Source organism: Poecile atricapillus, chromosome 1 (genome assembly GCF_030490865.1).
Source record: "Poecile atricapillus isolate bPoeAtr1 chromosome 1, bPoeAtr1.hap1, whole genome shotgun sequence".
Classification (NCBI taxonomy): Eukaryota; Metazoa; Chordata; class Aves; order Passeriformes; family Paridae; genus Poecile; species Poecile atricapillus.
The window spans coordinates 104,908,328-104,919,554 of NC_081249.1; the positions used below are offsets into that span (position 1 = coordinate 104,908,328).

The 11,227-nt window shown below is 43.6% G+C and overlaps 1 protein-coding gene across 2 annotated transcripts in view; it reads right to left on the bottom strand.

Annotated features, from left to right (window-relative positions):
* USP25 (ubiquitin specific peptidase 25) overlaps window positions 1-10,320 on the bottom strand; it is an 89,913-nt gene extending 79,593 nt beyond the window's left edge. For both annotated transcript variants that reach the window (XM_058829463.1, XM_058829462.1), the window contains exon 1: window positions 10,162-10,320. In XM_058829463.1, coding sequence (XP_058685446.1) covers window positions 10,162-10,206 — 45 coding nt within the window. In that variant the 5' untranslated portion in view covers window positions 10,207-10,320. The remainder of the gene's footprint in view (window positions 1-10,161) is intronic.
* Window positions 10,321-11,227: the final 907 nt, after the last annotated feature.

Sequence of the window (11,227 nt, forward strand, 5' to 3'; positions counted from 1 at the left end):
GTAAGCACTATTAGCTGCAATTTAGCCCTACCAGTTTTCCCTGTGTCAGTGGTGTCATAAGAGTAACCAATAATTACCAATAATGACTTTCTGCCATCACCACACACCTACCTGAAGGTTCAGAAGCTGACTTAAATAAAAGGGGTACAAAATACTCCTCTAACAGGTTCACATTTCTGGAAAATTATTTGAAACAAGAATTTAAATTCTGTGCTGCCTTCTTAGCAGCAGCTTATGCCAACGCATTCCCCATCAAACGACAGAGATGATAAACTCTGAGAGTAAAATCTCTAATCCTTTTCTATTCAGTTAGGTCACAAAGCACTCAGTACCTTCCCTGGCCTCTAACAACTCAGCAGAGCCTGTGCACTGCACACACCCTCCACTCAGCACTAGAAGTGGGTGGCACATTTACCAGCCACCTTAAAATCAGCCTCAGAAAAAGCTTCAAGGCAACACAGCAACTGAGCACGAGCTGGAACTGGTGATGATGGGGAAATCAGTCTATCTTCTTCATTAATAAATCCAGAGATTACCCTGTAGACCAGCAGGACTGCACCCAAAAAGGCAGCCCAGGCAGCCTCAGGCGAGGGGACAACTGTGGTCCAGACAGGGCTGTCACAAGAGACATTCTGTGGCTTTCAGCATTAAGACCCATGAAACACGTGCAAGACCAGAAAGAACTTTTCAAAGTTGCCACTAAGGTGTTGGTTATTTTTAAATTCCCGAAACAAGTAATAGGATACAAACAGATAAGACTTAATTCTAGCACCCCATTAAAAAAAAAAACAAAGTTATAAGCTTTGATGCCAAAATGAAATAAAACTTGTCATTTGCTACCAACAAGTAATTAAAATACTCTAAAGCAAGAAAACTACACAGTAGTGGGAAAGTCTCTAAATGAAAAAAAAATAAAAAAAAAGGTCCTCAAGCAGGAGGAAATTAAATAAGAGATGCAAGCAGAATTTGAAGAAAAGTAGCTGACACATGGGAAAATAGGTAATATCAAGAAGGGAAATGCCTGTGCAAGCCATCTATAAAGCTATTTAGTTGTTAAAAAAATTATATTTACAAGCTTAATGTTCTCTCATATATCCCCTCTGTTCTATATCAAAACAAAGCAAAAGTTAAAATCTGCAAAGTATAGGGATGCTTTCTTAGTCATAACCTAAGATTTCTGGGATATAATATAGTATTCAGTCCTCTAACCAGGCCATTTATACCTAGGCACTGTAAAGTATTACAGGAAAAAAAAAAAAGTACCCTTTCAAAAACTGTGGTCCCAGGAGAAATTTCTGTTTCAAAGTAACTAACTTTCAGAAGAATAAAATGAAACCAAAACCAAAAGGGAAGTAGAATAGGAGTCTGGTCCTGCCATCTCCTCTTCTGAAAAGAATGAAGAACGTCATGTGTGAATGCACACCCAGCCTTTTTCAGATACTTACTTTAAAGCACACACACCTGAATGTAAATGAATACTATTTTCAATTTCCATGTGACACTCTCCTTTTTTTTTTCTGGCCTAATCCCAGTAAAAAACACAGCTAAATTCAACTTTTCAAAGTGCCTTCATGTTTTAATGGAAATTTGATTGAAAATCTGAAAGTGTCATTTTTGGTTTGAGAATAGGAACAGAAATTTCAAGCACAGGTATCTGACTTTCCTTGGAGTCACACAGCTGTGAGAAGAACAGTTATCACATAAACCATGTGTGACCTCAAGTCTACCATTTGCTATTCAAAAAAGTAAAAATTGGCATGCAATACAGCTGCATAAATCACAGTCCAAAAGTTTTACACCTCAGAATCAGAACCCAATGTCCAGTGAACATCCTCTTCTAAAGGGAGCCCTCTGCATTTTGGGGTACAACACCAGAGAAATGATGACAACTGGCAGCCACAGGGGGATAGAATGCCACTGTATCACAAATTCAGTCCATGGTAAGATACAAGGGTCAATTAGATTTAAATAGCTCCAGGTCATGCCTTGAAAACACTTTTGCCTCTCTGACAAGCTTTTATTAAATATGTTGTTCTATGTCTGCTTATTGTAAAGATGAAAATATGCTTTCACCTGATGGCTAAAAAAGCTTAAGTCAAGCATATTTTAAGCACAATCTGCATTTTCTTGGCACCTAAACTTTGATAAGCTTGACTGTTGCCAATTAGTTGATAACAGAAACATTTTTAAAAAAATACTGTGCAGAGTATAATTTTTTTTTCAGCAAGAATCCACCAGGTAAAATCATTCAGAAACCAGCTATAAACAAAAGCATCAAGTCAAAGCTGTGCATCTCAGAATAAAATTTGTCAGAATTTGCATACCAATATTTCCAATGCCCTTAAAAAAACAAAAAGTGTTTTACATACACAATCTGTGTCAGGTGATGTTTTCAAAGTTAACCCAGCTGCACTCCATCCTTTTAGCTGTTCCACATCACATACCCTTTGGATTCCACCTCTCCAACACCCTTAGAAGGAGAGATACCTTAAAACTGTGGGCACTCAGTTGTGCTACTGCTCACAACAATGCTGCTCCTGTTAAAGTCCCTTCACCAGGTAACACCACATTTCAGGGAAACTCTCATGCTGATGGCTTTCAACATGCTGCTGAATTTCATCCTTTATGGCAAAAAAAAGCTAATGACATTTACAAAACAATGAAACTATGAAACCAAACTGAAAAAAAAAAACAAAACAGTGCCTTCTTAAATTACAACAGTCTAGTCTGAATAGATCATTTTCATTGTGATTTTCAAATGCTTAGAATGAATGATGTTACTAAATACATGGGAAAACTACTCTATAATTCAAACAGATGAGAACTCAGAAAGCCTGTCACCAACAACTGAAGTCATCACAGTGTCCAGCTCATGGCATTCTGTGTCAATCTGTCCCTTACACCATCTTAGGACACAGTTCTTCCTTCACAACATTTCACAGCAACCTCAACATTTTGAGTCAATGTTGCTTAACATTTCATTCACATTAAAGCTCAAACCCACAGATTCTGCCCACAGGAAAACTACTGTGTAGTTCAGTATGCTAAAACCACCCCTCTACCAGAAGATAGAGCCCTGTCAGTGTCAGCAAGAGTGGCACACTCCCACAGCCACTCCAGAACACAGACTGATGTATTTGCCTCAAATACTGAGGCAGGGAGGTGCAACCCTCCACAGCCAAGAGACACTTTATCCACTTTTGAAAAATGGGTTGACAGTTGGTAACAGAGCACAAAGGTGGTATGGACAGGAACATTCAAAAGAAGTTTCATGAAAATTTTCCACTAGTGGTCTGTAGAGCTCTTAGTCAATTGCAAGTTTTGAAGTCCTACAGAAATCTAGCAATAATTAAAATGTAAAGCCCGCAATAAAACGAGACAGAGCAAACTGCAATGCTGGAAGAAAGCAACATTTTAGGTGGTCACCACAGCACACACTACAGCTCCTCCCAATTTTACCTGCAAGCTTGGCTGAGGTGTGCAGGCACAATACAGTTTATGATAACATCTATATTCAGCATAGTATTAATGTAAAGTAACACGGAAAAATCTGACACGTGCTGTTCAGAACACACTGTGTTGCCAAAGAGTTACAAGTGCTGACAAAAACAGCAAGAGATAGCATTCCTCAACCTGAGGAAACAGCAAAAAGCATTTCCTTTTGCTTGGCACAAAGCCTGAGTTTGTACCTTTACTTGGCACAAAGCCTGAGTTTGTACTATCATGCAAGGTATGCTCTGCAGGAAGGCATCTCCCCACCTCATCTTTCCTCCAGCCCCACAGCTTCAGCATTCTCTTCCTTTCTTAAATAATAAAAAGGATGAGCTTGTAGAAAGCTTTCAACTTGCATGGTTTTGCACGCAATTAACTCCTGTGATCCACAGTATCAGCTTTTCCCTATTAATTATGTTTGACCACCCATTAACCAGAACACTGGACATATCAGAGTCCCAAGGGGAACGGAGGGAGCTTTCATCCCACGTATCACACACTCAGCTCCTTGGCAGAAGTCACATGTGAGTGACATTAGATTCACTTGACTACTGAAACTGAACCCATTTTCACTCCAGTCTAATGTTTTCCACTCTTGGCAGATGTTGACTTCTTTAACAGCACCCCAACTGATGAAGTGTAATCATCATCTAACAAAAGCCATCTCTATTTCATAATGTGAAAAAAAGACTGAACTCTACCCTGAATTCATAAAGTCCTTCTGAAATACACTGTCACAAAAGTCACTCCTACATTATTCACCTAATACTCCAACTTGTGATTTGAACCAAGATGCTACACTACCCCAGGCACAAGACAACAGGCCCCTGCTGAGAATCTGAATTCTTTCAATTTAAAGGTGTCCAATTGCTGACTGAAGACCATCACTTTGTGATGACAACACCAACTTAGTCGCCAGGGTTTGATGGGGAAGTTTAATAACAAAGCCACCTAAAAAAACCTCAAGCATAACAAACAAACAAATAAACTCAAACAAACCACAGGACAAAACAAAACAAACAAAAAAATACCCAAAAAACCTATACACACACACCCCTTCACTATGACTCAAGGCAATCTTTCAAAATTATTTGAAAATAATCACAGTTATCACAAGACACCTAGAAAGTGAATGCCATGAGGATATTTTCATTTCCAAAAAATCTGCCCCCACACCTGTGGCTTTTCTATTCAGAGAAAGCAGAAAAAACGTTTCTCTCTCAGGTCCAAGCAACACACACACACAAGGCACACACACACACCCTCTTCAGATTTTTAAGAGTTTTGTTCCCTAACAACAACAGAAAATCAATTTAAAAAACCCAAAAATACAACCAACTAAAGAAAACCAGAAATTCAGTACTTTAAAGGAATTTATTCCTAAATGAAAAAATGTAAGCAAAGACACAGCTCTTAAGCTTTTTGTTTACTTTTTATGCTAAAGAATGCTTTTTATGCCAAAGGAATGTCACATTTGACTCTTGAGCAGCTGGGAATTGAAAATCAGTATCTTCACTTGAGGAAATGAAGAGTGATATTATTTTAATATATCTTTAGGCACCTCTGGGAACCTCAATAATCCCCCTGCCACTGCCAGCAAAGGCTGTAAGAGGGTGACTGATGCAGCTCCTTAGACAACTCCTGGCACAGGTGAGTGTCAAGAGATCTCCCTGCTGGTTCTGCAAAGATCTGGGCTCGGACTGAAAAGGCATCCTCCAAGTCCCCTGGGGCCTCAGGCTGATTTACCAACCTGGCCACTTGGTCCCCAGCACCTGCAACATCCCTCAGCCTCAGCATTCACATCACTGGAGCTACAGACCCAGCTTCTTGGGGACTGAAAAACTGGGCTGTCAACTGGGTCCTTCAGCAAGGAAGAGAAGACTTAGCCAGAAACAGAATAGAAATTCCATCTTTCATTCTACCTTTCATTCCCCTTCAGTAACTCAAGTCCATGGACACCTGCTGAACTCACAGAATTAACATGGACACCACAGATCTTCTTAGGCACAAGAGTGTAAGAAAGGCAACTGTTCAATTATCCTTCCACTTATCACTTTTTCAAATGTGAAATACTTTTCTATTTTAAGACATCGGTTATTTGTTTTTTTGACCTTTTCATAGAAGCTGATGGGTTTTATCATCTTTTGTAGCTGCTGCTCATAGTAGCTGTCAATACAGGGTTATCCTAAAAATATTGGGGGGGTGGAGGGAAGAGGAAATAGGTGTTAAGGATTTATTGCAGATATTTTAAAATAATACTACAAAAGGTTTCCAGGAAAACCTATACACTTTACATTTCCATATTCTGAAGCAGTATTTTTCTTTCACTGTGTAGACTGAACATATTTAAAGACATTATTTCAGACAAATTCTAATGATATTACTACACTTGTAAACTCCTACAAACACAATCTAAATTGTTACTGAATTTTTGTGAAAGGTTTTCTGAAAATAAGTTTTAAACTGTTATTAAAGGTTTCATAACAGTGCTGATTCATATCATATTACATCAATAAACATAACCCTCCAACATTCAGCAAGCTTGCATAGATAATAAACAAAAAAAAAAAAAAAAAACCAAAAAAAAACCTGACCACACACACCTCCACCCACTCCCCCCAATTTTTAAGAGTTAATCCAAAATCCATCGGAACAGTCACAAAACCAGAAGGCATTCAGCAGACCAATATGACAAGGGCTTTCAAAATTACTTTGAATCACTGGCCTTTGCACCTGACTCTAGCTTTCAGAAATACCAACAGGAATCTGTGTCAAAGGTGTAACTCCAAGTATTTTAAAGTTTTTTGATATGAACTTCTTAAATACAGAGAAATATGTGTATACTTAAAAGCATACCTCCACAGTACTTCAATTAATGTTTGTAAATTAGTTCATAGTTAGTGCAAACACTTTCAGAAAACCAGTGCTGCTATTGTGCTCATCCTGGACAAAGAGGTACTAAAGCTCTGGGTACCAGCACTGTAACCCCCCCATATTTAAGCCCTCCAAGCCCACCTGTCACACAGTCCAAACACAGCTCCCCATTCATGGGGCGATGCAGAAACCATCCTCATTCCATGACTCAGAGGCCATTTCTCAGGTGCAGAGGGACACCTGCACGTTGGTCACAGGCAAGAGTGGCTCTGGCCTCGTGATGAGAGAGGGAGCCTGCAGGCTCTTGGATGCACCAGGAGACCCTGAACTCAACTTTCAAGATACAGAGATTTTAAAGGTTTGTATTTTAAATCCTTGGAAGGTTGCCACCTATTAAAATAGGGGAAAAAATGATTTAAAAAGAGTACACAGCTCCCAAGACACATTCTTTGTGTACCAGATGCTCAGTAGATACTTTGCAATCAGCTCCTGCCATTCAGGACTGTACCATGTCAATTGGTGGAGACATGACTACCATCATCTGCACAAAGAAGCTATTGCTGTTAGGGAAAAAAAAATACTCAGTGCCCTATTATTAGCCAAATTTTAAATAACTACATCAAAATTATGGGACAAGAACAGCAGAAGCACACGAGCTAGCTCAATTTTCACGTTTTTACCCCAAGAACAGCAAGAGAGAAGAATTTAGTATCAGACCTTGCTTTATGCAGGCACTACTTCAAGTGGTAAATATCCTTAAAAGTTTGTGCTTCTTTGAGAAAAAGAAAAATGAGCTGAGATGACACAGCTCTATTCTACTATGATTCTACTATTCCTGAGATTACACTGCCAATGCACTGCTGAATCACAGGTCTGAAATAACAGTGGGTGTGGGAAACCCAAGGACAGATAAAACAGCCTTTAAATCCATGTATCAACCAAATGCCAGGCTCTCTCCAGAAGCAGTAGAACTTGATAATACACATTGCTGCGAGGCCAGCTAAGTGCCACCAATTAAAACCCAGCTTCTTCAATATGCTGTTCCAAGATGACCATCACAGTAATTATCAGAGCTGAGACAATGCTAAAACACATTTGACCTCCCCACATCGTAACTTCCAGCTACCAGAAAAATCACCATTCACCCAGCCCCTGAACTCGCTGTGTAGGGGACACTGGCTGAGGAAAGGATCTGCACAGTACAGCCTGGGAAGATCCTCCTCGAGGAGGAAAATTGTTGTACGCAGGCACCAGCCATGTAGGGCTTCCTGGAGTAGGGGAAATCCTGCAACACACATGGCTTAGTTCCTCAGGAGCAAAATGCCTGACAGAACAAAAAGGACTGGATGAGACAGAAATGCAGATTGGACAAAACAAGAAGTTACTTTTTTTAACTTCTTACTTTATTCATATGCTTTAGTCTTACTATGAACATTATCTATAACCTTCAGACACTGAACAATGTCAGAGAAGCACACAAGAGCCATGAGCAACAAGAATAATATGATTAATTATTTGCTCCAGGACATAAATTACAAGTTTTAACTAAGGATCAAGATGACCAGTAGAAATGAAAGAAAAAATTTCTTTTGACCTGATGCAGCTGCTTTAACTACACAATAAACTAAAGACAGCTTCAGTGGGAAACAGGCTGTCTGTAGTCAGAGCATTTATTAATACAAACCTATATCTCCAAGTGCTGCTGAAGTTTGACACACACTTCCTGTATGATGTAAGAAACCATCTGATGAACAATGTTGGGAACCACAGATCCGAATAAGGTATGCTGATGACTCAGGCATCTCTTGTAAACTCAATATATTTCTGCTTGTATGTGGTTTCTTCACACTAACAGAAAACAATTGTAACAAACTTTGAGGTCTCCAGAACTCCCTTATTTGTGGAGATTGGTTTTTTCCTCTTTCAAGGGAAAACAGTAAGTGCCATGGTAGCCTTTCCAACTTTCATCCACCCATACATCAGACCACTGCACCTTCACCATTTGCCTTCCTACATGCAAACATCTGATCAATGTTTAAGTCTGTCATCAAATTAGCTAGTCATTAGTCTCACTATGCAATGAGATACTCACTTTGGAGTCAAATAAAGCTTTCTTATTAAATACTTTTAAGATTTGCCTTTCCCTCATTCCCTAAATGCATGCAATTAGGGATAAAACAGGTAACAGGCAATTGCAGGTAATGATCAAATGTTTCAACGGAAATAATCACAAGAATATCCGTGCCATGAAAAAACCTTGATATTTTATTCTGTTTCTCTAGACACTTATAAAAGTGACCATCTACCACATATGCTGATTACAGCTTCAGAATTACTACTAGCTTTATTTTTTACTGCTGCATGGATTACCTGACATATACAGCAATCAATCTTCAACCTCCTTTTGGACTTATCCTCGATTTGAAGATCAAGTTAATCTGAACTACTGACCCACAAGCAGTAGTTTAGCTGAAAACTAAGGATCCCTCTAGTTTAGCTGAAAACTAACATTTCTCCTTCAGGATTGTTGTCAGAATGCACAAATAGGCAGCACTGATCAGAGTCCAGAATGCACTATGTAACAGAGTATATGATGATATATTAATGATATTATTTTGATAATAATGGGATAATTATGATATATTAAGTAACCTACTGACAATAGGTTTTGTAAAACACAAACTTGCTCGGGAAAGTTGTCATATGCACAGCAGCAACATCAGTTTTCAAACACAGCAGGCACATGTAGCAGAAAATCTGCTACATTAACCTGCGAGCACACCCCAGCTGAAAACAGAGAGGAACAAAATCAGTCCGTTCAGCCCTCGCCTTCCTGCTGAAGCAGCCAAAATCACTGCTAACTACTTCCAACTATGAGAGCAGTCCTCGGCCAGACACGCCCTCCCTCCAAAAATGCTTCTTAAATGCGAGTTGTACCACTTTAATCAATTACACCCTAATCAGCACATTCCCACTGTCCACTCTTAAAGCTGCAGCCATTTAACTATCACACCGACTATACCAAAGCACATATACCTTCTTCCTCTTACGAAGGCAGCACATGCCATTAAAACATTGATAAAAATCCGGGAAGAGGCAACAGTCATACCACTAACCAGAAGAGTTGCGTTAACCTACAAGTTACCTTTAAAATGTTTTAAAAGCATTGCAATTCAATTTTAGACAATTCTCTTGACAGTTCAGTTCAAGCGAATGAAAAATTCAGAAGGTATCCTTTTTTATTTCTTTTGACAGAGTAACATTCTCCGTCGAGTCCTGGCGCACAGTAAAAGACTGGACGAGTCCCTAAACCCGGCACTTTTTCACTCCAGCAGGAGCGCGTCACTCGCTGGAAATAGCGTTCACCTTTGGCAGGCGCGGATGCCGGCGCTGCAGGGTTACGCCGGGCATGTGCAGCATCTCCCCCGGGCCCACGGGGAGCCCGGCCGGGACCCTGCCCTGTTCCTCCTGCCCAGCCCCGGTCCCGCGGCTCTGCCCGGCAGCCTGCGAGCGCAACAGGCCCGCTCGGGGCCGCGGGGAGCGCGCCGGGGCTCCCCCGAGGGTAACGCCGAGCCCGCGGCCGGGATGACCTGGGGCCGGGCCGGCAGCGGCAGCCGCTGCGGCTCCGCGGCCGCGGGAGCGGCGGGGCCCAGGCGAGGCCGCGGCACGGGGAAGGCCCGGGAGAAGCTCGGCACGGGCGCGGGGGGGAATGGCGGGGGCCGGAGCGGGCGCGGCCAGGCCCGGGCGCGGCGGGGACGCGGAGCCTCTCCAGGCCGGGCCCCGCCGGAGACTCACCTTGGCGGCGCCGCCGGGCTGCAGCACGTTCTGCTCCACCGTCATGGCCCCTGCTCGGCTCCCGGCGGCGCCCCGGGCTCGGCGGGTGGCGGCGGCGCCGTGCGGCGGCGGCTGGGCCGGGCCCGGGCTGGGCGAGCGGGGCGGGAGGCGGGGCGGGAGGGGGAGCCCGAGTCACCGCCCGGCGACGGGGCAGCGCAGTCCCGCTCCGGCCCCGCTGCCACTCCCGGAGCGCCGAGCGCCGCCCTCGGCCCGGCTGCGGCTCCCGGCGGCGCCGCCCCGCGCACCTGCCCCGGGCGCAGCCCCCGCCCGGCCCCTTCCCCGCCCTGTCACACCGCCCGCCTCCATCTTGGGAGCTCCCGGCGGGAGCGGGGCGGCCGCGGGGGCTCGGCTGGGCCGCCCCGCTCCTCCCCCCGGGAAAGGGGTCCGCGTACTTCGTGGGCTGCAGGGTCGGCCACGCCGCGTCTCGTGGGAAGGCGAAGTTTGCCCCGCTGCGGGGCAACCGAGAGCGGCTCGGACCGGCGCTGCTTTCCAGGGGATCGCCAGGGAATTTCTGAGCCAGCGCTGGTTCCAGCGCTGTCGCTGCTCGTAGCGACAAAAAACCGTATCACCAAATGAATCGCAGGATCGTTCGGGTTGAAAGGGACCTCTGGAGATCACCTGCCCCAACCCCCCTGCCAAGGCAGGGTCATCAGGAGCGAGTGACACGGGAATGTGTCCAAGTGGGTTTGGAGTGTCTCCAGAGGAGACTCCACACCTTCCCTGGGCAGCTGCTCCGGTGCCCTGCCACCCTCAACAGAAAAAAGTTCTTCCTTGTCTTGATGTGGAACTTCTTGTGTTTTAGCTTATGGCCATTGTTCCTTGTCCTGTTGCTGGGCCCCACCATCCTCTTGGCACCCGCCTTGGAGATCTTTGTATGCATTAATGAGGTCCTTGTGCAGTCTCCTCTCCAGACTAACCAGGCCCAGCTCTCGTCATAAGAGATGCTCCAGACACTGAATCACCTTTGTAGCCTCTGCTGGGCCCTCTCCAGGAACTCCTTGAGGAGCCCAGAACTGCACACAGTAAT